The 23,750-nt window shown below is 42.2% G+C and overlaps 1 protein-coding gene across 1 annotated transcript in view; it reads left to right on the top strand.

Annotated features, from left to right (window-relative positions):
* LOC146683473 (ubiquitin carboxyl-terminal hydrolase 37-like) overlaps window positions 1-21,926 on the top strand; it is a 47,154-nt gene extending 25,228 nt beyond the window's left edge. The window contains exons 4-21 of the mRNA XM_085445709.1: window positions 15,159-15,227; window positions 15,327-15,499; window positions 15,594-15,679; window positions 17,182-17,262; window positions 17,461-17,516; window positions 17,711-17,783; window positions 17,893-17,976; window positions 18,478-18,533; window positions 18,778-18,834; window positions 18,929-19,060; window positions 19,152-19,275; window positions 19,361-19,512; window positions 19,618-19,717; window positions 19,858-19,934; window positions 20,112-20,220; window positions 20,831-20,888; window positions 21,058-21,215; window positions 21,302-21,926. Coding sequence (XP_085301835.1) covers window positions 15,644-15,679; window positions 17,182-17,262; window positions 17,461-17,516; window positions 17,711-17,783; window positions 17,893-17,976; window positions 18,478-18,533; window positions 18,778-18,834; window positions 18,929-19,060; window positions 19,152-19,275; window positions 19,361-19,512; window positions 19,618-19,717; window positions 19,858-19,934; window positions 20,112-20,220; window positions 20,831-20,888; window positions 21,058-21,215; window positions 21,302-21,307 — 1,359 coding nt within the window. The 5' untranslated portion in view covers window positions 15,159-15,227; window positions 15,327-15,499; window positions 15,594-15,643 and the 3' untranslated portion in view covers window positions 21,308-21,926. The remainder of the gene's footprint in view (window positions 1-15,158; window positions 15,228-15,326; window positions 15,500-15,593; window positions 15,680-17,181; window positions 17,263-17,460; window positions 17,517-17,710; window positions 17,784-17,892; window positions 17,977-18,477; window positions 18,534-18,777; window positions 18,835-18,928; window positions 19,061-19,151; window positions 19,276-19,360; window positions 19,513-19,617; window positions 19,718-19,857; window positions 19,935-20,111; window positions 20,221-20,830; window positions 20,889-21,057; window positions 21,216-21,301) is intronic.
* The last annotated feature ends 1,824 nt before the right edge of the window (window positions 21,927-23,750 follow it).

The following is a 23,750-nucleotide window of genomic DNA, read 5'->3' as shown; positions in this document are numbered from 1 at the left end:
AAAAAAGAAAAGAAGAGAGATTGGATTAGGCTGCAGCTGGCGTGCCATTCTCTCACTTCAGGATGAGATGCTGTGTCTTCTTACGTTAATCTTGTAAAACAGGATGTAGGCTGAGTGCTGCTGTTCCTCACAAGCTGCAGATCCAGTTGTGTGCAGCACCTGTGCGTCATTATAGGTGAGCCAAGGATCTGATGTAGAGTGTGGACTCTCCTCGGGACGGACAGAATTACAGATGCAGCAGCTGTTTCCGATGTATGGAAACCTGACACACAAACAAAAGTTTACAGTATCAGTGTAAAATAATTCATTTTGTCCAGGTTGAGAAGGTGAGATTTGGTCCTTGTGCACCACGTGTACTCACCTGAAGCTGTCTGTAGTCTGAATTTTATTTTCCATTATTTATCCACCGCCCAAATGTTTCACTGCGCTACTGCAAAAAGGTAAAAACACAAACACACAATTAGACACTGAGCACTGGATGTGCATGCATGCATGAGCTTTGAAGTTTAAACTTTTTTTTATCATCAACAATTTTTATTTATTTCATTTTAAACTTCAATAACAGAGCTTAAGGATAACTACATAAATAAATAGTTTAAAAACAAACAAACAAAAACAACAGAACAACAACAAAAAACAAAACAAAGGGAAGTTATCCTATTCTTTCTTCGCACACCAATTCCCACACCACCACTCTGTCATTACTCCTCTGTTCTTCAAGTTACAGAAAGCCAGCTTGTAAAGGGGGACCAAATACAATCATATTGATGCAATTTGTCTAAAAGGTTATTAAGAATGCAAAGCTGCAATTTGTGCCGTCAAACCCCAATGTTAAGACGTCGTCGCATGCTAAAGTCAGTGACCATGGCTATGCTAGCACTGAAGCTGCCAACGTGGGCTTAAACAAGCGAGAACGGGGAGCAGACTCGGCGCCGCCAACTCCATCAAAACAACCGCCAGAGGAGAAAAGAACAAAATCTTCAGAGAAGGAAGATGATATCTCCAATAAAACTATTTTTGAAGCCATTATGGGACTTGACAAAAAATTTGAAGCACAACTGGAGGATATCAAGGAACAAAACAGACAAAGTGCAGCTATGGTTGCCAGCTTGGCTAAGGCTGTAGAGTTTAAAACTTAAATGTTCCTGGGTAGGTAAAGTCTTTTCCAGTCCTGGAACTGGTAAAAGTAGGGGAGTGTCGGTTCTGATTCATAAAGCAGTTAGCTTTACTGAAACAAAAGTAATAACAGATAAGGAAGGTAGATTTATATTGGTTTATGGACAACTACTGGACACACCAATAATTTTATGTAATATCTATGCACCTAATGCGGACATACTCGCCTTTTTTCACAACCTGTCACAGTATCTTTTGGAATTAGAAGGTGCACAAATAGTGGTAGGAAGAGATTTTAATCAAATACTGGATCAAGACCTAGATAGATCACTTCCTAGGAGAGGCACAGAGAGTAAATCTGTAGTTGCCATAAGGCAGATGACCTCAGATTTAGGTCTGAATGATATTTGGCGGACAATGCATCCAGAAGGCAGGGAATATTCCTTTTACTCTCCGCCTCATAATGTTTATACTAGAATCGACTACTTTCTTATTTCTGAAGCCTTAGTGAATAACTCTATAGATTCAAGTATTGGTAACTAAGCTGTAGTGCCTCTTCACCTCACTGTGCAATACCTTTTGTGCAATACTTTTGTAAATAGTCAACGGTGCAATAGACTCAATACTTGAAATGTGCAATTCTTGAAATGTGCAATTCTTGAAATGTGCAATTCACTTGTATTTTTATTTTTATTCCTATTTATTCTATTTATCCCCTTCGTATATTTTATTTATATTGTCTCTGTATATATATATATATATATATATATATATATATATATATATATATATATATATATATATATATATATGTGTGTGTGTGTGTGTGTGTGTGTGTGTGTGTGTATTATATATATATTAGGGGTGCAACGATACACAAAATTCACGGTTCGGTTCGATACTTTGGTGTCACGGTTCGATATTTTTTCGATATAAAATAAAATGTTCATGCCTTTTTAATTTGTCATTTATTAAAATTATAAATATATATTTTAACTCAAAAGTACAGTTTTTAAATTTAACCCTAACCCTTGTGCGCGTTTTTTATTTTGACAGCGAATGCGCACCTGCGGACCACTTATGTGCAGCCCTGGTTATTTAGCTCGTCATATTGCAGCCACAGAAATTCTTTTGTCCATGAAACCATAAAGCTGCACTTTCTTTTTGCCTTATAGTCTGATTTGTCATAACTTCTCAGTTTTGTGGTAAGCTTTTCTTTGGCTGTCACTTCTTCACCCTGACCTGTCTTATTTGGCTCAGCAGAACTAAAATATATATCTGTCTGTGAAGGTTCTCAGTCATCCAGGTCATCGTAGTCAAATATAAATCCTGCTGCTTTTACACATGCACTCACATAAGCTCAGCGATTCTCTGCGCGATCAACCTCTCACATGTTTAAGCTTGCTGCGGGAGATTTCACTTGTCATGTTTGCATAGTAAGCTAACGATTAATAAGACGATGTCAGAGGAATTGGTGCACAAATTATCATCACTCACAGATCAGTGCTGTCGCCCCGGGACGTCGGGCTAGCGATATTGCAAGCCCTGTATCTGATTGAGGAATCACTCATCTTTGGAAAAGAGAGTTTATTACAGAGAAATGTCTCTTTCCAAAATAAAAGCTATACTATCCGCTTCTTCTGGGCTATATTCTCAGCAGCATAAGGAGAATCATGTGCTAACAGCTGTCTAAATGACTCGGCTAAAGTTAGTAGCATGCTTGTTGTTTTTGTCTTTGCACTAAGATGATGTAAATGTGCAGTCATATTCGTTGTGTTCCCACTAGTGCTTTCAGGTTAATCTCGTTGAAATGACCTTAACGCCACAACACGGCAAATCTCCGTTAACGAGCTACCGCCGATCGCCCCGTACGTGGGGCTAGACGGCCAACACGTTAACGAGCTAACTGCGCTAACACACTAGTTCCCACCCATGTAATTGAGCATTGCATGGCGCATCCAACATACTGTTTTACTTTAGTCCATGACTCGCTTATGTTCAGGGTCATACGTCACATGAAAACCAAAATAATTCCAAACGCCAGATCTGAATGAGAGTGGGGAACGTCCATGTTGCAAGGAGAGCTTAACTTCTGTCTTGCTAGCTTGCCCTGCGCTCTTCCTTCTGACTATGCTGTCTGTGTTGAGCGCTCAGTGAATCTGCGTTCGACTGCTCCGCCTAGGGTCGACAGTGCAGCCTAGGCGGAGTAGTCGAACGCAGATTCACTGAGCGCTCCACACAGACAGCATCGTCAGAAGGAAAGTTGATAAAATAAATTACAAATGTTGTATTGTTTGATACATATGCGTACCGAACCGAAAGCACTGTATCGAACGGTTCAATATCGATACGAATATCGTTGCACCCCTAATATATATATATATAATATTCTGTAACTCTGTAACTTCTGTCGGTGCTGTGCTTTTTTGGAAATCGAATTTCCCAGAGGAACCCACCCGAGGGATTAATAAAGTTCTATCTAATCTAATCTAATCTAATATAGTATTCTCGGACCATGTGCCAATTTTTCTATGTCTTGGAAATATTTTACAGATTCCTCAAAGCCGCAGATGGCATTTAAATGTGTCCTTAATTAAAGACTCTGGGTTTATTAAATTGATAAGCGATGAAATACAATTTTACAAACAGACAAATAATCGAGAGGACACTACATTGGCTACTTGGTGGGATGCTGTTAGGGAAAATATTCTAAAACACTTCTTCAGTAAAGACTCAGAGAAGAGAAACACACAGAACTTCTTGCTAGCAAGGGCAGCCTCCAGACTGAGACTCGCGCTGAGCTTTGCCCTTGTCTTTATTTTATACTTCAGTGTGTGTGTGTGTGTGTGTGTGTGTGTGTTACTGCTTGTCAAAGGGTCATATACATAAAAGCACAAAAGGTACATCCTTGGTCACAAAGAGGGTAGTCTCCCCCACCCTAGATGGTTCACCCTAGATAACACGGTGGGGAAGTCCAGCAGTTCATCTAAACAAAAGGCACTTAGACTAAAACAGACATAGCTATGTTAAAACAATAAAACAAGGTGCAACCTCTCATGCTCCCAGGACGTGGGGGTGCATTCCTGGGGTGCACACCAAGCCTGCAGCCTGTTAGAGATCACACATCCTGTCACTACACAATTAATTATATGCCTCTAAGCATACATGGTTAAATATTTCCTAATACAAATAACTACAAGCAGTATTCTACCATATGCAAACTTATATCACTAAAAGATTATACTGACTACTAAATACAATTTTCCATTGACAGATGCTATGAAGGCATACTTAAGGCGGAGGACAATTTCTTACGCTTCCTTTAAAAAGAAGGCAGCTAACAAGAATATCATTACGTTAGAAGCCAAATTAAAGGCACTTGAGGCAGTACATTCCCATACAAAAGACAGAGTTACGTTGAATAAAATTGTTAAAGTTAAATATAAGTTGAATGTACTGTACAACAGAAAGGCAGAATACGCTTTATTTCGCATTAATCAAGCATATTGGGAAATGGGAGAAAAGCCGAGTCGTTTATTAGCATACCGTCTTAAACAGAAAGACAGTATGAACCATATCCCAGGCATACGACAATCAGATGGGGTTATTTTAACTTCTTTTAGACATATAAATGATGGATTCAGGGCCTTTTACAATAATCTTTATTCTACACAAGGGAGTTTAGATGAACAGAAATTCGAAGCATTCTTTACTGATTTAAACCTGCCACAGCTTTCTACTACTGACCAGCAGATTATAGATGCTCCAATTACAGTGGAGGAGATTACCCGTGCAATTAACAGTATGCCACTTAATAAAGCTCCAGGATTAGATGGGTTACCATTGGATTTCTATAGAGCATTTGAGGATATGTTAAGTCCCCTGTTGCTCGATGTTTATAATGAGGCGTTCAAAGTAGGCTCATTACCTCAGTCAATGCACTCTGGACTTATAACATTTATTCTTAAAACTGGGAAAGACCCTTTAGACCCAAGTGGTTACCGCCCCATATCTTTGCTGAATTCTGACCAAAAGATCTTGGCAAAGGTCTTAGCGGGTCGATTAAAAGTAGTAATGGCGAAAATAATTCATGCAGACCAATCTGGTTTTGTTCCAAACCGCTATGGTTCAGATAATATTAGGCGGTTGGTTAATTTGCAAAATTATGTATATGATTCAGTATATCCAACAGTGGCCCTATCGCTGGATGCTGCAAAAGCTTTTGATTGTGTTGAGTGGGATTATCTGTTTAAGACATTAGAAAAGTTTGGTTTTGGTGACAATTTTATTAGGTGGATAAAGATATTATATGATTCGCCTTCAGCGCGAGTATTGACGAATGGGCTCATATCAGACCTATTCCTTTTACTGAGATCCACAAAAATGGGTTGTCCCCTTAGCCCCGGTCTTTTTGTAATTGCTATAGAGCCTTTGGCACAAAAACTGAGAAATAATTTAAATATATTTGAAATTTCGATGGGTAATAGTCAACATAAGCTTCTATTATATACAGATGATGTGTTGTTACTTATGACCCAGCCTGGGAAGTCAATTCCAGCCCTATTAGAATGTATAGAAAGCTTTACGCTGCTTTCAGGGTATCGCGTCAACTGGGATAAATCAGAGGCAATGCCTATGTCAGGACACTGCCCCCATACTTTATTTAAACAGTTGGGAGTGTCATGGTTCTGGGTCAGTTTCGACCCAGTATTTTGAGTTTTGATTGATTAGTTTATTTTTGAATGTTTGTTGTGGTTTTGGGCGCTATGAGTATTATTATTATTATTATTATTAGAATTCTATGTTTCTGTTTATTCATGTTTAAGGATTTGTTCTCGGTTGTATCTCACGTTTAGTTTAGTTCAGGTTCCATGTGTCATTCTGTCTGTCTCTGTGTCAGGTCTGCGTCTTGGTGTAGTGTTCTCGTTTCCTGTTTTATTGTGAAGGTCTGCGTCCCATGTGAGTGTGTTCAGTTTTACCTCTGTTTCGTCTTGTTGATTATTCCCAGCTGTGTCCACCACCTGTGTGTAATTCCCCTGTGTTTCTCTGTGTGTATTTAAGTCGTGTCCTCTGTCATTGTAGTTGCTGGTCCGTCTGTGTTTTCCACCATGTTTCATCCGTGTGTTCCCTGCCGTCACCATCTTGTACCGTCGTCCACCTTGCTTCATGTTTGAGTTCCGGTTCGTATTCAGTAGTTTAGTTGTCTCCAGTCTAGTTTAGTTTGTGCTCCATTTGCTGTTTGTCTATATTTATTTCGTGTCCAATAAACCACCTTCACTCCTCCACTACTGCCTGCGATTGATCCTCATTTATTATTTTTATACGGCTTATCTCACTCGCCGTGACAGTACGGACCAGCCAGCTATGGATCCAGCGGCATTCAGTCCACCCAGGGAGCTTCGGGAGGCCGTTATTGACTCTGCTTCTAGATTAATTAACCAGTGGTTAGAGCATGAGGGAGACGCCTCTCTTTACACTGTGGAAGCCAACCTACAACACCTTATTTCCGGTTATCCCTGGCTATTGGACTCTCTGCATCCGCTCGTGCAGAGTTTCGTTCTCCACGAGCTTCACCTACACCCCCCCGCCGCTACCGCAATTTTTTGTGTTTCTACTGAGGATAACAATGATTTCTCACCCATGGCCATAGCTTCTAAGACTGCCTGTTCTGAACCCTCGTTCCATGTTTATGACCGTGTCCGCTCCATTGTCCCATCCTCACTTCCATCCCAGTCAAATGCCAGGCCTGTAATGCTGCCCTCAGTTCAGTCAGCAGCCGCGCTGCCCTCAGTTCAGTCACCCACTCCACCACTTATTACAACTCCACTACAGTCGTCTCCGCTACCTGTAGGTCACTCTGTAGCCGCTTCGCTGCCTATTGCTCTGTCGCCACCAGTTCAGCTGTCTGTCCGCTCGTTTACTCAGCCACCATCCTCACTATCTCATTCAAAGCAGGGAACACACTTCACCACAATATCTGCTGGTTCTCTTAAGCTGGCCATGTCAGAGACAGTTGCTCCCTCTAGGGCCTCCCCAGAGGCTGGGTGTCAGTCACCAGCCAACTCTGGACCCCTAGAGGTCAAGACGCCAGCGCCAGCAGCCTCACCGGAGAACTCACCAGAACAGTCTCAGCTCTCAGCCCCCCCTGAGAGTTCAAGTGAGTTCACCCGTCCGCCTCCGTCCTCTGCTGAGTGTATTGGGGAACACTTTCAGCCCTCTGAGGACTGCATCCCACTGTTGCTGCCTGAGTCTAGCCACTGTGCTGCTCAGTCCCAGCCAGTGTCCACACTGGCAGAGGTCTCCGTGCCTGCTGCTTCAGTGTCTGTTTCCACTGGAGGGCCAGAGGGGCCCGTCCAGTCTCAAGCCATGTTAGCTGGGGGTTCAGGTGAACCCAGCCAGCATCCTGCCTCGTCGGCTGGAGGGCCTGAGGAGCCCAGCCAGCCTCAAGTGTCGTCAGCTGGGGGTTCGGGAGAACCCAGCCAGCCTCAACTGTCGTCAGCTGGGGGGCCCGAGTTGCCCGTCCAGCCTCAAGCCAAGTCAGATGGTGGGTCTGAGGAGCCCACCCAGCACCATGCCTCGTCTGCTGGGGGTCCTGGAGGACCCAGCAAGCACATCCTCACGTCTGCTGACGGTCCGGGGAAGTTTGTTTAGCCACCACCTGCTGAATCATCCCCTGTGGCTTCTACACCGTTGCCTGCATCCACATCACCTCCTGCAGCATCACTGCCTGCAGCATCACCACTGTCTGGTTCCGCAGCCGTCCCGCTGCCGTGCCTTCATCCACGCCTGGTCCAGCCTCCATGCCTTCATCTGGTCCGGCTCCGCCTTCGTCTGGCCCTGCCTCATCTTCGTTTGGTCCGGCTTCAGCTCCGCCTTCATCTGGTTCGGCTTCAGCTCCGCCTTCGTCTGGTCCTGCCTCGTCTGGTCCTGCGGTTGCCACACCGCCATCAGAGCCAGCTCGACCCGTTCTGCCTCGCCTCTGCCGGCCGTTTTCCGGGCCTCTAAGTTGGCATCATGGCCTTCGGGGACGGCCTCCGGAAAGAGTTCGTCGCCGCCGCTGGCATCGCGGCCGACCTCCGGACCTGCTCAGTGGCCGCCACTGCCTTCCAAGTGGTCGGCCTCCAGAACTGTTTGCCCATCACCGCCGTTGCCGTGTGCACGGTAGGCCTCCAGAACTGTTTGCCCGTCGCCGCCGTTGCCGTGTGCACGGCCGGCCTCCAGAACTGTCTTGGTCCTTGTGTTGTCGACCCCCTGAACTTTTCTTAGACTCTTGTTGAGCTCTAGTTTGGTTTTGTTTTTGATCTGTTTTCCTGTGTTCGTGGACTGTTTTCTTGTGTTTTGTGGACTGGTTTTGGCCTTCATCTGGTCCAGCTCCGCCTTCGTCTGGCCCTGCCTCGTCTTCGTTTGGTCCGGCTTCAGCTCCGCCTTCATCTGGTTGGGCTTCAGCCCCTTGTTTTTGGTTTCGTACCCTCCTTCCTTGACCCCCTCCACCCACCCTGGTCTGGTGCTCTGTTTTGTTGCTGTATTTTTGTTTGGGGCTGTCGGGGGCCAGCCCTTGGAGGTGGGGGGGTACTGTCATGGTTCTGGGTCAGTTTCAACCCAGTATTTTGAGTTTTGATTGATTAGTTTATTTTTGAATGTTTGTTGTGGTTTTGGGCGTTATGAGTATTATTATTATTATTATTCCATCCATCCATCCATCCATCCATCCATTCGCTTCCGCTTGTCCTTTTCAGGGTCACGGGGGACGCTGGAGCCTATCCCAGCTGTCATAGGGCGAGAGGCGGGGTACACCCTGGACAGGTCGCCAGTCTGTCGCAGGGCCAACACACAGGGACAGACAACCATTCGCACTCACATTCATTCGCACATTCACACCTAGTGACAATTTGGATTATCCAATTAACCTATCCCCACAAGCTGCATGTCTTTGGACGGTGGGAGGAAGCCGGAGTACCCGGAGAGAACCCACGCAAACACGGGGAGAACATGCAAACTCCACACAGAAAGACCCCGGCCTGATGTTGGAATTGAACTCAGGACCTTCTTGCTGTGCGGCAACAGTGCTAACCACCGTGCCACCGTGCTGCCCTATTATTATTATTATTATTATTATTATTATTATTATTATTATTAGAATTCTATGTTTCTGTTTATTCATGTTTAAGGATTTGTTCTCGGTTGTATCTCACGTTTAGTTTAGTTCAGGTTCCATGTAGGGCTGAACGATATATCGCATTTGCGATAATATCGCGACATGATCAAGTGCAATTTTCTAACTGCAAAGGCTGCGATTATACTCTGGACATGTCCAAATTCATGGGCTGCATCCTCCTGAGGCCGCATTTGTAGACCGATTACGTCACAGCGACGCACCGAAGGCTGTCCAAATTACTACCATATCCCAGAATTCATAGCGCGGCCCAGCCAAACTCCAGTTTCCAGCAATGGCGGCCGCTACTAAGTTTTAAAATTACTCATACTAATCTTTCTGGGTCACAAAATAAACTTTTAACATATTTTCAGGCGAGAAAGTAGTTGTGTAAACATCAAATATCTGCTCGGTTTATCAAGATATCCCATATTTGCAAAAGTGCTTCGACGTTTTCAGAGGCGTCTGCTACCCACCAGCTCGACAGCTAGCCGGGAGCTCGAGGGTTACTGATGCGGCCGAGAACGGCACAACTCCCGGCACATCATTTTCAGATCACCGCGGAGTTTCGCTGCTCGGGTTAAACGTAATATATAAGTCACTTAGACAACCTAAAAATGTTATTGTTGGGCTTTTTTCAGTGTTTTGTTTGTTCGTGAGTAAATCGGTTTGGCTGAGATTAAAGTTATTAGATTAGATCAAATAAAACTTTATTAATCCCCCGAGTGGGTTCCTCCTTGGTTTTCACACAGCTGACTAAACGTCAAACAGAAAACTTATTAAACAGAAGTATGAGACAGTCGAGAATTTACACCAGTGTCTGGTTATATTTTAGATAGCAAGAAGCAGACGGCCGAGTTTATTAAACTCCACCGAGACAGCGGTGACGCTAATCAGAACTAGACCGTCCAATTTCACGCCTTTAAACTTTAAAGGCGTGTTTGTGTGTGTGTTTATACAATTGCTATTATGTTTGCACTTTATGTGTAATGTTACTGACTGCAGAGATCAGTAAGATGTGTGTATTTTTTATTTATTAGTTTTATTTATTTAATATTATTTTTTAATTGAATGACTGTCTAGTAGTTTGTCGAAAAACTGAGTGTGGTAAAGCCACTGATTTTTTTTTTATGTATATTTCTGCAATCTGCACATTGTACTGACTTTCATTTTAATGTTTACACCAGGGTTCCTTGTCAGCACTTTATGCTCAGATGTTTGTAAGCTAAAAATAAACTATTGTGTATGTTCAAATATACTGTTGTGATTGAAGAAGTTAAATAAAAATGTCAGTCATCAATTCATGCATCACCTCATGTCATCATAACAGAGGTCTGTCTTCCAGGAAAGAACAGTTTAAAATTAATGTAATATAGTATTGGCCATACTATATGATGTATTGCTTGTCTTTGTTTAATAATACAGAAGACAAAGACCTTAAAAAATAATCGCATATCGCATCGCAATCGCAATATTGGGGCAAAAAATCGCAATTAGATTATTTTCCATAATCGTTCAGCCCTAGTTCCATGTGTCATTCTGTCTGTCTCTGTGTCAGGTCTGCGTCTTGGTGTAGTGTTCTCGTTTCCTGTTTTATTGTGAAGGTCTGCGTCCCATGTGAGTGTGTTCAGTTTTACCTCTGTCTCGTCTTGTTGATTATTCCCAGCTGTGTCCACCACCTGTGTGTAATTCCCCTGTGTTTCTCTGTGTGTATTTAAGTCGTGTCCTCTGTCATTGTAGTTGCTGGTCTGTCTGTGTTTTCCACCATGTTTCATCCGTGTGTTCCCTGCCGTCACCATCTTGTACCGTCGTCCACCTTGCTTCATGTTTGAGTTCCGGTTCGTATTCAGTAGTTTAGTTGTCTCCAGTCTAGTTTAGTTTGTGCTCCATTTGCTGTTTGTCTATATTTATTTCGTGTCCAATAAACCACCTTCACTCCTCCACTACTGCCTGCGATTGGATCCTCATTTATTATTTTTATACGGCTTATCTCACTCGCCGTGACAGGGAGTTTCTGTGGTCCGTGAATGGTTTGAGGTATTTGGGGATACAAATTACCTCGGATTACACTAAGATGGTTCGAGCAAATATGGAGCCAATGTTTGAAAGGATAAAAATGGAATTTGGTAGATGGTCCAGAGTGTGTCTCACAATATGGGGTAAAATTAGTTGTATTAAGATGATGACTGCACCCATGATCTTTTATATTTTATCTAATATTCCATTACACATTCCAGATAAGTATTTCAAAGATCTAGACTTTTTAATGCGGCAGTTTCTTTGGGATAGCTCACCACATCGTTTAAGTATTAAGAAACTTCAAGCGAGTGCAAAACAAGGAGGTTTTTCATTGCCTAATTTCCAATGGTATTATTGGGTGATGAACGTGAAACAACTTAGAGCTTGGTTACCTACTGCACCAGTTAAACCCATCTGGTCCCATATAGAGACGGAAGTTAATGGCGGTATTTCTCCTTGGAGGGAGCTGTTTGATACCAGTCATAAAACTACCCATCCTATAATTGCAAAGATATTGTGGTTTAAATTACATAGGGCAGGTCGCTGGGACTTTATTAAATCACCTTCGGCAACCTTATGGAGTAATAAAATAATTTTAATTGGAGGGACATCGGTTGACTGGTTACAGTGCCGTAAAGCAGGCATCCTTAATGTATCAGATTTATTTGACTGTGGGACTAAATGTTTTTTAAGCTTTGATAAAATTGTGGAGTTATATAAGTTGCAGCGTAATCAATTCTGGAGATATGTCCAAATACATAGTTCATTATCGAAGTGGCTGGGAACCCCTTTGAGTTGTCCTGTGGGCAGCCCTGTGGAAGTCCTGCTCTCAAGATCATCCTTGGGTAAAGGCATTACCTCTAAGATTTATCACTTATTGCAAGAACGGTCAGCTGACCCTCTCCTTAAAGTTAAGGGCTACTGGGCCCAGGGCATGGCATTGGACATATCTTCAGTTGAATGGGATTCATGTTTTCAAAATATTAATACTATGTATAAAGAAACAGGCAGTAGATTGATTCAATTTAAGATAATCCATAGGTGGCATCGAACACCGCAACAATTGTATAAATGGAACCTGGCCTCTACGGACGAATGTTGGAGATGTGATGGTCAAAATGCTTTGATTTTACATATCTTATGGAGCTGTTCGGCACTTCGGGATTGGTGGGAAAATATAATGGAGGTAATTTTCAGTGTTTTAAAAAGGAGATTTGTTATCTCACCAAAACAGTCCATACTTGGTATAACCACAGAAATTTCTGATGTACAGGGAGTGCAGAATTATTAGGCAAATGAGTATTTTGTCCACATCATCCTCTTCATGCATGTTGTCTTACTCCAAGCTGTATAGGCTCGAAAGCCTACTACCAATTAAGCATATTAGGTGATGTGCATCTCTGTAATGAGAAGGGGTGTGGTCTAATGACATCAACACCCTATATCAGGTGTGCATAATTATTAGGCAACGTCCTTTCCTTTGGCAAAATGGGTCAAAAGAAGGACTTGACAGGCTCAGAAAAGTCAAAAATAGTGAGATATCTTGCAGAGGGATGCAGCAGTCTCAAAATTGCAAAGCTTCTGAAGCGTGATCATCGAACAATCAAGCGTTTCATTCAAAATAGTCAACAGGGTCGCAAGAAGCGTGTGGAAAAACCAAGGCGCAAAATAACTGCCCATGAACTGAGAAAAGTCAAGCGTGCAGCTGCCAAGATGCCACTTGCCACCAGTTTGGCCATATTTCAGAGCTGCAACATCACTGGAGTGCCCAAAAGCACAAGGTGTGCAATACTCAGAGACATGGCCAAGGTAAGAAAAGCTGAAAGACGACCACCACAGAACAAGACACACAAGCTGAAACGTCAAGACTGGGCCAAGAAACATCTCAAGACTGATTTTTCTAAGGTTTTATGGACTGATGACATGAGAGTGAGTCTTGATGAGGGGGGCGTCAGTAAGTTCAAGCCCTGATGGTATAAAAAATCTGTTTATGCTTTGATTAAGTCGGAGATCAGCCCTGTCTGCGAACGGAACTGGTCTTCCCACGCGTGTATTCATTAAAATCAATTGTCTGACCAAGCTCTTCTGGACCATGGTTGTGTTTACTCTCCTTCCTCAATATTTGAACCTTAACATGGGCCAGATGGATGGGCCCGTGGCTGGATTGGTAAAGGGCAGAGAGCTCCAGTCCGACTCAGATGCCAGCAAGGTGGAGATGGAGTACTGGTTTGGGCTGGTATCATCAAAGATGAGCTTGTGGGGCCTTTTCGGGTTGAGGATGGAGTCAAGCTCAACTCCCAGTCCTACTGCCAGTTTCTGGAAGACACCTTCTTCAAGCAGTGGTACAGGAAGAAGTCTGCATCCTTCAAGAAAAACATGATTTCCATGCAGGACAATGCTCCATCACACGCGTCCAAGTACTCCACAGCGTGGCTGGCAAGAAAGGGTATAAAAGAAGAAAAACTAATGACATGGCCACCTTGTTCACCTGATCTGAACCCCATTGAGAACCTGTGGTCCATCATCAAATGTGAGATTTATGGTAAATGGCCTGCATTTGTATAGTGCTTTTCTAGTCCCTAAGGACCCCAAAGCGCTTCACACTACATTCAGTCATTCACACACACACACATTCACACACTGGCGATGGCAAGCTACATTGTAGCCACAGCTGCCCTGGGGCACACTGACAGAGGCGAGGCTGCTGGACACTGGCGCCACCGGGCCCTCTGACCACCACCAGTAAGCAAACATGGGGTTAGTATCTTGCCAAGGATATTTGGCATGCAGCCAGGATGCAGCCTGGGATCGAACCACCGACCTTCTGATTAGTGGCTGACCTGCTCTGCCACCTGAGCTACAGCCATTTACAAGGAGGGAAAACAGTACACCTCTCTGAACAGTGTCTGGGAGGCTGTGGTTGCTGCTGCACGCAATGTTGATGGTGAACAGATCAAAACACTGACAGAATCCATGGATGGCAGGCTTTTGAGTGTCCTTGCAAAGAAAGGTGGCTATATTGGTCACTGATTTGTTTTTGTTTTGTTTTTGAATGTCAGAAATGTATATTTGTGAATGTGGAGATGTTATATTGGTTTCACTGGTAAAAATAAATAATTGAAATGGGTATATATTTGTTTTTTGTTAAGTTGCCTAATAATTATGCACAGTAATAGTCACCTGCACACACAGATATCCCCCTAAAATAGCTCAAACTAAAAACAAAAACTACTTCCAAAAACATTCAGCTTTGATATTAATGAGTTTTTTGGGTTCATTGAGAACATGGTTGTTGTTCAATAATAAAATTATTCCTCAGAAATACAACTTGCCTAATAATTCTGCACTCCCTGTAGATTTTTCCAGTTATACAAAAAGATGGATTATTTTGGCTCTTACTACGGCCAAACGGGTCCTGCTAAGACATTGGCGGAAAAAGAACCCCCCCCCCTCCCTATGAAGAGTGGCTAAAGACAATGGCTAAGTTGGCGTCTTACGAAAAAGTGACTTATGGTTTATTAGACAAATTACATCAATATGATTGTATTTGGTCCCCCTTTACAAGCTGGCTTTCTGTAACTTGAAGAACAGAGGAGTAATGACAGAGTGGTGGTGTGGGAATTGGTGTGCGAAGAAAGAATAGGATAACTTCCCTTTGTTTTGTTTTTTTTGTTGTTGTGTTTTGTTTTTGTTTGTTTGTTTTTTAAACTATTTATTTATGTAGTTATCCTTAAGCTCTGTTATTGAAGTTTAAAATGAAATAAATAAAAATTGTTGATGATAAAAAAAGTTTAAACTTCAAAGCTCATGCATGCATGCACATCCAGTGCTCAGTGTCTAATTGTGTGTTTGTGTTTTTACCTTTTTGCAGTAGCGCAGTGAAACATTTGGGCGGTGGATAAATAATGGAAAATAAAATTCAGACTACAGACAGCTTCAGGTGAGTACACGTGGTGCACAAGGACCAAAGCTCACCTTCTCAACCTGGACAAAATGAATTATTTTACACTGATACTGTAAACTTTTGTTTGTGTGTCAGGTTTCCATACATCGGAAACAGCTGCTGCATCTGTAATTCTGTCCGTCCCGAGGAGAGTCCACACTCTACATCCTTGGCTCACCTATAATGACGCACAGGTGCTGCACACAACTAGATCTGCAGCTTGTGAGGAACAGCAGCACTCAGCCTACATCCTGTTTTACAAGATTAACGTAAGAAGACACAGCATCTCATCCTGAAGTGAGAGAATGGCACGCCAGCTGCAGCCTAATCCAATCTCTCTTCTTTTCTTTTTTCGGTGCCCAGACACCCTTCAGTTTCATCATGTCATCCCTAACAATACAATGTAGAGTTGGATGGAGGATGAAGACAGCAGAGAGCAAAAGAAACAGGTAAGAGCAGACAGGTAGTCAGAGTTAACAAAAACTTTTAAAGCCAGTGTAGCTTCTGTTTTGAACACATTTATTGATGACAATTTTACATAAATAAGCAGTGTGTTATACTGTTATCAGATGTGGAGTCTCACTAACCACTTTAATAGTGACTTGTGTCCCAAATACTGTTTATTTGTCTTAGTTACAGATAGTGAAATAAAAATGGAACGAGAAGCGTAGGATTTTGAATTGATACCATTGGTGCATCTACTAAAGTTCTGGGGTCAGTTTGAATATCAGTGACCTTGACCTTGAGTTCAAGTTTTCTGAAAATCTTGTGAATGCTACAACTCTGTGACGAGAAGTAAGTCTCCTAGGTCTTTAAATTTGTATATAGGTGAATCTAGTAGGAAGCTGAAGGGTTGCACTGCGGGCCATCTGTAGAGGTGTAGAGTCAACAACCTGTCTGTGAACGTGGACAAAACAAAAGAGATTGTTGACTTCAGGAGAGCACAGTGGGATCACTGCCCACTTAACATGAATGGATCCTCTGTGGAGGTCGTCAAGAGCACCAGATTTCTTGGTGTCCACCTGGCGGAGAACCTCTCCTGCTCCCTCAACACCAGCTCCATAACCAAGAAGGCCCAGCAGCGTCTCTACTTCAAGCAGAAGCTGAGGAAAGCCCATCTCCCACCATCCATTCTCACCACCTTTTACAGTGGGACTAACAAGAGCATCCTAAGTAGCTGCATCACTGTCTGGTATGGTAACTGCAGCGTATTAGATCGCAGTACCCTACAACGGATTGTGAGAGCAGCTGAGAAGATCATTGGAGTCCCTCTCCCCTCCTTATAACACCCGCTTGCTGGAGGACCCCACACAGCCTTCAAACACACTCTTCACCCTGCTGCCTTCTGGAAAGAGGTCCCAGAACATCCGGGCCCTCGCTACCAAACTACGGAAAAGTTTCTTCCCACAAGCCGTCAGACCCCTGAACACTCAGTGACTGCACTGGCACACGCACACCTTCACACATGTCACTACCAAGCACTTATCTGCAGTATCTCACACTCATACACATACATACAGACACCAAGTTACTTTTGCACAATACTCAGCATTTTGCACATTTCCATTGTCTTGTGTCTGTATCGTCCTGTTCTGTCTAGTTTTGCACTGTTTTGCTTGTTTATTTTTGCAATTTATGCACACTGCACTTTATGTAGTCCTGGGTTTGTCCGTATATGTCATATATAGCACCAGGGTCTCGGAGGAACGCGGTCTCATTTCACTCTGTACAGTACCTCTGCACGTGGTTAAAATGACAATAAAAGCCACTTGACTTGACCTGTATTTTGTAGCAGTTGCTTGGAGACGAGCACCATACAGTTCAAATGAGCATACATTCCAAAATATGCAAATGAGCCCCATACATCATAATGCTGATGTTTGCTGTTCAGGGTATGAACGTTCTATGCTGAAAGTTTATAAATATACAACCTTTGACTGCTTGTTTTCAGTTGAACTTTTGCAAAGCTGAGGAGATTTTGGCTGCGATCACATCAAGTCCAAAGATGTTTAAACTTCTTTTTCACAGAAAGGTAAGTTTGAAGAGACTCGCAGCACATTTCTCTGAATGTTTTCTTATGGTAAATAAGCATTTTTGAAACTTTTAAGGAAGCTTCTTGGATGATTTCTGTAAAAACTGAATTTTGAATCCAAATGAAGGATATTGTATTTTCTTACCATATACTTTGTTTTATGCCATTACTGATGTTGCTTTTCTTGTTTCTAAACAGAAATCACACAAACAAAACGTGGCAGAGAAGGAAATTCCTTCTACGTCTCATCAGAGGTAAAGAAATGCGCCGCTCTTTAATGCTGCTGGAGATATTTATAGAGTAGAGTAGTAGTAGTAGAGTGTAAATGTACAAAATACATGATTTTGTTCCATTACAGTTATTAATTTTTATCTGCAATCTCCAGCATGTACTCCTTGTTAAAAATTTCCACTTTGAAAAATAACATTTACACTTTTGTCCTCATCAGCATCCCGGATGCTTGTGTTGCTGAAAATGGTCAAAAGAAGAAGAGAAAATGGAGACACCTCTGCTGTTCCTCGGTTTGCTTTTACACGAAACATATGAAATGCACATTCTCTTTAAATTGCACTTGTTAATTTAAAGTGACTTTACTTTTTTAATAAACTTATGTTTGTTCGTCCTCTGCAGCAAACTGACAGCGATGCAGAGGCAGAGAGCAACACTGTGAAGACACAAAAAAAGTGTCGCTGGTTTCTTTTTAAATTCTGGAAGGTATGTTTTATGGAAAGAGTCACTGTCATCAAGCATTTACTCACCACAGTTAAATGCGAAGAATTAAGAGCAATTTAGCACATCCATGTCCTCAAATTAAGTTCAAAGATGTTTAAACGTTTTTTTCTTCACAGAAAGGTAAGTTTGAAGAGACTTGCAGGATGTTTCTCTAAATATTTTTTATGGTAAATAAGCATTTTTGAATCTTTTAATGAAGCTTGATGGATGATTTCTGTAAAAACTGAATTTTGATCACAACCAAATGAAGGATTTTGTATTTCATAGGACAAACTTTAAAACTCAATTTAAAGCATGAATAAATTGTTTTTAATTTATTTAAAGATATTCCTATATATCTGCTTCATGAGCTGACAGCTCACTAAAGTGATAAATAATATGAAATAATACCAAATTTTCTAACTGGACACTTTTCATGGAGAGACTCCCTTGGTATGTTTGTTTTATGCCATTACTGATGTTGCTTTTCTTGTTTCTAAACAGAAATTACACAAACAAAACGTGGCAGAGAAGGAAATTCCTTCTACGTCTCATCAGAGGTAAAGAAATGCGCCGCTCTTTAATGCTGCTGGAGATATTTATAGCAGTGGTTTAGTTGGAGCTGTTTTATTTCCCTTTTATTGGCATTTTTCTTCCACCTTGTGTATTTACATCTTTTTTACTACTTTTGGACGTCCTCCAAAATGTTTCAACTTCAAAGCTCATGCATACATGCGCATACACTGCTCAGAATCTTGACATCTTTCCTAATTTTGTGTTTGTGTTTTTACCTTTTTGGAGCAGTGTAGCATGCGGTGGGAAAAAAATAGAAAGTCAAACTGGGACTATAGACTGCTTCGGGTGAGTACACGTGGTGCACAAAGACTCACTTTGTCAAAGTGGAGAAAATGAATTCTTTTACACTGATACTGTAAACGTTGCGCGTGTGTGTCAGGTTTCCAAACATCGGAAACACCTGCTACATGAACTCCTGCCTGCAGAGCCTCCTCAACATTGAGGAGTTCATAAGAGACATCAGGCGTCAGGGGGTTTTGTGGAGCACAGATCCAGAAGCTCAGCTCTTAAGGTGCGCTACGTCAACCTTCTACTTTCTTCAAAAACCTGAAGAACAAAGAGATCTAACAGCAGAAATGTCTGTTTACCCTTCCTTTCTACAGAAGGCTTATTGATGTCAGGGACTGTCACGAGTCAACAGATTATGGCCTTAAAGATCACCACCTAAGAGCTTTTAAGAAGGCATTCAGCAGTCAAGCTCCTGAATACACCGGCAGTGCACAGAAAGTGCGTCAGCTATTTGGACATTTCGTTTTTTGCTTTACCTTCTGATTTTGATGTACTGTTTTAAATCTCTCTGCTTTTCTTTCAGGACGCTCATGAATTCCTAACATTATTCCTCGATGAGGTCAAAAGGCTCACACCTCACCTGGAGAGGAACGCAGCTCTCCTGGGCCAAAGTTATAGCTGCCCAGTAGAAGACCATCACATTTTTAAAATGGAAAACATGAGGACATGCAAGAGGTAAGCCTGTCTTTCAGAAACGCAGAGCTGGTTGCAATATTTTCATATACCTCTTTTCCACGTACCTGATCTTTACTTTAACTACGTTACTCCTGAAATGTGTAGCTGCGGTCACCAATCATCACAGCAAGAGGAATTCACCAGCTTGTCTCTAGACCTTGTTCCAGAGGGGTCTATTATAAACATGTTAGAGACATACTTGAAGGTAAGATCACAAATTCCAATAGAGTTGTAGTGTCAGCGATCTTAACACACCTTTTTTGTTAGTGTTTGTGTGCATGTGTGTGTGCATATGTTGAGATTTCTTTCTACCATAAAGCCTGTCTTCTCTGTGCTGTTGCTCAGGAACAAGAAATAGAATTTCGCTGTGATTGTGGAGGGACGGCCTCAGAACTGAAGTCGTCTTTTGATACACTGCCAAGGTGAGTAAGGTCACATCAGAATTGATCGACTGACCAGGTTTCCAAACTGTGGCGCATCAAATATCAGAGTTCTTCGAGACAATACTTGAGCAGTCGTTTTCTCCCATCTTCTGTTTGTGTTTGACACTCATTCTTCTTATTTTCTACCTTGTTTGTGTTTTTTTTCTTTTCTGCCAGAGTTCTGATCTTGCATCTGAAGAGGTTTGGCTTTACACAAACCTACAAGATTAAGAAGGTGGATGACCCCGTCAGGCTGCAGAGGGACTTGGTGGTGCCATCCAATCAGGTAAAAACAGACTGCAGAACGTCTCAGGCTACGTCCACACTAGCCCGGATAGATTTGAAAACTCCGTGTCCACACTGGCGTTTTCAGTCATTTTCAAATAGTTGTGCGTCTGCATTGAAACGGCCGAAAACGCTTACGTTCCAGTCCTGCGCATGCGCAAAAGTGAGTGAGAATTACAGAATTTGAAGAAAAGCTATCCGGAGCATGTACAAACTGATATTAATCTTTTTTAGGGCTGTCAAAGTTGAGAGCAATCAAAACAACTGCTGTCTAATGCACTCGGCTTATCTTTGTTTAATTGCTCACATGACTGCATCACATGACCAAAATGCGTCATCGTTTTAGAAAGTCTGCGTTTTCGAGTGTCCACACTGCGATGGGACAACTCCGTTTTGAAATGTATGCGTTTTCGAGAGCGTTTTCAAGATGCTGTGTTTTTCCTTGAGGAAAACGCCGTCTCGGTGTGGACGGGAGGTCAAAGCGGAGAGAAAACGATGCGTTTTCAAACGAAAACGCATTAGTGTGGACGTAGCCTCAGCAAATCAGCTTAATTATGGCACTGATGTGAGACTTTATGAAACTAACACTCTTTGGATTTGTTCCTTCTCAGGGTGGTGGCTGTTATAGTCTTTGCAGCATCATCAGTCATTATGGAGGCACAGAGTCAGGTAAAACAACAGACTTGTGACAAACAGAAAATGAAAACTTGCTACTTTTCAGTGAAGGACTCACACACAAAAGCTTTTGATGTTCTAAGAAGCACTAAGTCAAAATCACTGTTTGCTTGAATCAGTTGACTTCCAGAAGTTGGATTCATTTGTCTTAATGTGATTTCAGGACACTACATCTGTAGTTCTGTCCATCCTGAGGAGAGTCAGCACTCTACATCAGATCGCTGGCTCACCTATAATGACGCACAGGTGCTCCACACAACTGGATCTGCAGTTTGTGAGGAACAGCAGCAGTCGGCCTACATCCTGTTTTACAAGAGAAACGTAAGAAGACACAGCATCTCATCCTGAAGTGAGAGAATTTTTAAATGTCCTGTTACCTTGTTAACCAGTTTTGTCTTCATTCTCAGTTCTGAAACAGGAAATGGAAGGAAGGAAGGAAGTTAAGGTCATCATCATGCTGAGAAGGAAAAGCAGTCGTCCCAGCCCACCATCGCACACTGGAGGACAAGTATAGGTAAGTATTGCCCTCAGGAGGAAGGGTCCTGCCAGAGAGCCTGGTCCTCCCAAGATTTCTTCCTCCAGGAGGGAGTTTTTTCTTGCCACCGTCGCCCCACATTCACTGGTCTCATCAGCAGGGACATTTTTAACCTCCTAAGACCTGAACTTTCATGGCATGCATTTTTAATTCCTCTGTGCCATTTAGGTTGATTGGGACCCGATGAAGGTAAAAACCAAGACATCAGATTCAGACTATCTTTTTTTTGTTTCTCAAAAGAATGAGATCCACATATGAGGACATTCATTTTAAATTTCGATTGAACAGTGGCAGTGTCATGTCCTCCCTCATAAGTGGATATCAGGTTTTTGAAGAGCAAAATTTTGTATTTTGGTCTAGACAACCCAAAATGTTATGTCTACATATGTGGACACCAGGTCCTAGGAGGTTAAAACAAAATCTACTAGAGATCGTCCTTTTCTGGACCAGTGTTTGGCTTGCTCTCTGGGAACAACAAATTAGTGCTGTCAGCGTTAACGTCATTAGGTAAAATGACGTTAACACTGACAGCACTAATTTGTTGTTATTATTATTAATATTATTATTAATTTATTTGTAAAATAAATTAAATTTAAAAAAAACAAAAATGATTTAATTCTTTATTTTATTTTGTTTTATTAAAATCAAAATAACAACAAAAACAAAAATAACTAATAAAAAAATATTAAAAGTATTCAGCAGTGTTTTGTGAATCTTGTAATGAGCCTTAGTTAAGTTGATGTCACAGAAGTTTCTGAATCATTTAGATTGTTCAACAAACTGATTCACTCAGGTAAAGATGGTGAGCTGGAGCAATGGTACCCTTGGAGTTCAGTTTAAGTTTTCAGACAAATATTCCCTCGATCAGTTGCAGCTTCTGCTTTTAAATAAATGATTTAGCTGCAAATGTTTAGCTACAGGTAGCAAAGTCCAAAAGTGACACCAGCCAAACATGCAAAAAATGCAAGATGGTGGTGCGCACAGATACAGCGGCTCTATGCTCTCCACTTACCCAATTTCACTGTGCAAGAAACTGCACAATGACAATAAAAAGCTCTAAGTCTAAAACAGTTTCCTGTCCAGTAAAATCGAGCAATTATTCGCTCCAGAGTTTTATCCTACTCCAGGTGAGCAGCCATCGACTTGTAATGAGCCAGCTAAAACAATAATTTCTCAGTGGCTCTTCTGGCACCAACAAGTGGGTGTGTTCTTCTATCGTGCAAGTGTCACGACACACTGAACATGGTCTGAACATGGATTTTCCCTCAATATTTCTTTTCCACCAGTACTATGGGGTATTTGTGAATATCCATGACTGACCCGGCCAGGTGGCCAGCTGGTCTTTGGACAGGGTCACGGCAGTTTCAAGGTTCAACAAAATCCCTTTCACTGACAGACTGAAGGAAAGCTCCTCAAAAATGGAGGGTCTTCAAGCTCCTCAGTGGCAGGAAAAGGTTTCCCGGACCCAGTGTTGTATATTTGTTTCCCAAAAGATTGAACTAGTGGAGAGAAATCAGGTTCTGAAACCATCCAGAGGACAAAGTCTCCAACTGGTTTGTGGAAGTCCAGTTTCTCCAAATTAATCAGCGGGTGAAATGTCTCTTCATGGATGGTTTTGATTCTGTTGTTATTCACGAACAAAGCCGTCAAAGCAGCATATGAAAGAAAGTCATCTTTCATTGTTGTCTCCAGCGTGTTAAAAGAGAGATCGAGCTCAGTGATGAGTTTTGAAGCGGCTGCAGGGACTTCTCCAAGGTTTTGGCTCGAACAGTCGAAGGATGTTGTTCACAGTGGTGACACTGTTGACTGGTGATTGACAAGCACTGAGATACTAACATGACAAACACAAGAAACATCATGACTTATTCTCCTGAGTGCCTGCAAAACACAAACACAAAATCAAACTCAAAGCTTTTCTCTCAGGTGCTGGTGTGGCACAATCTAATGATAAAAAAGGTCATGCTAACAGCTTTTGGAGCACAGCTGCACAAAATAACAGCTTTTGGAGCACAAAATGCATTACAGGTAAACCCAGTACCCAAACATGTTAACAAGGATAAAGAAAAAATCTGAAACAAAAGCAGGTAGTGTGGTGATTTATGTTGTGAGGATGCTTTCACTCCCATCAAAGTCACCCAGTGTTGAGAACCCAAATGAGCCCAAAAACCTCAAGTGGCTGCAACCAACAGCGAACGTCAAGAAGTGGATACTTGCATGTTGAGCCAGAAACATGCAGAAAACCCAAAAGAGGCAAGACAGCACATCTTGGTCCCACTCAGGCAGTACGAACACCTGGAAAGAGGAGCCCACAGTTCAGACCC

This window comes from Copadichromis virginalis, linkage group LG22, assembly GCF_057382275.1.
Source record: "Copadichromis virginalis isolate Kocher_CV1m ecotype Utaka linkage group LG22, C_Virginalis_male_GT1.1, whole genome shotgun sequence".
NCBI lineage: Eukaryota > Metazoa > Chordata > Actinopteri > Cichliformes > Cichlidae > Copadichromis > Copadichromis virginalis.
This window is presented reverse-complemented; position numbering and strand designations above follow the sequence as displayed.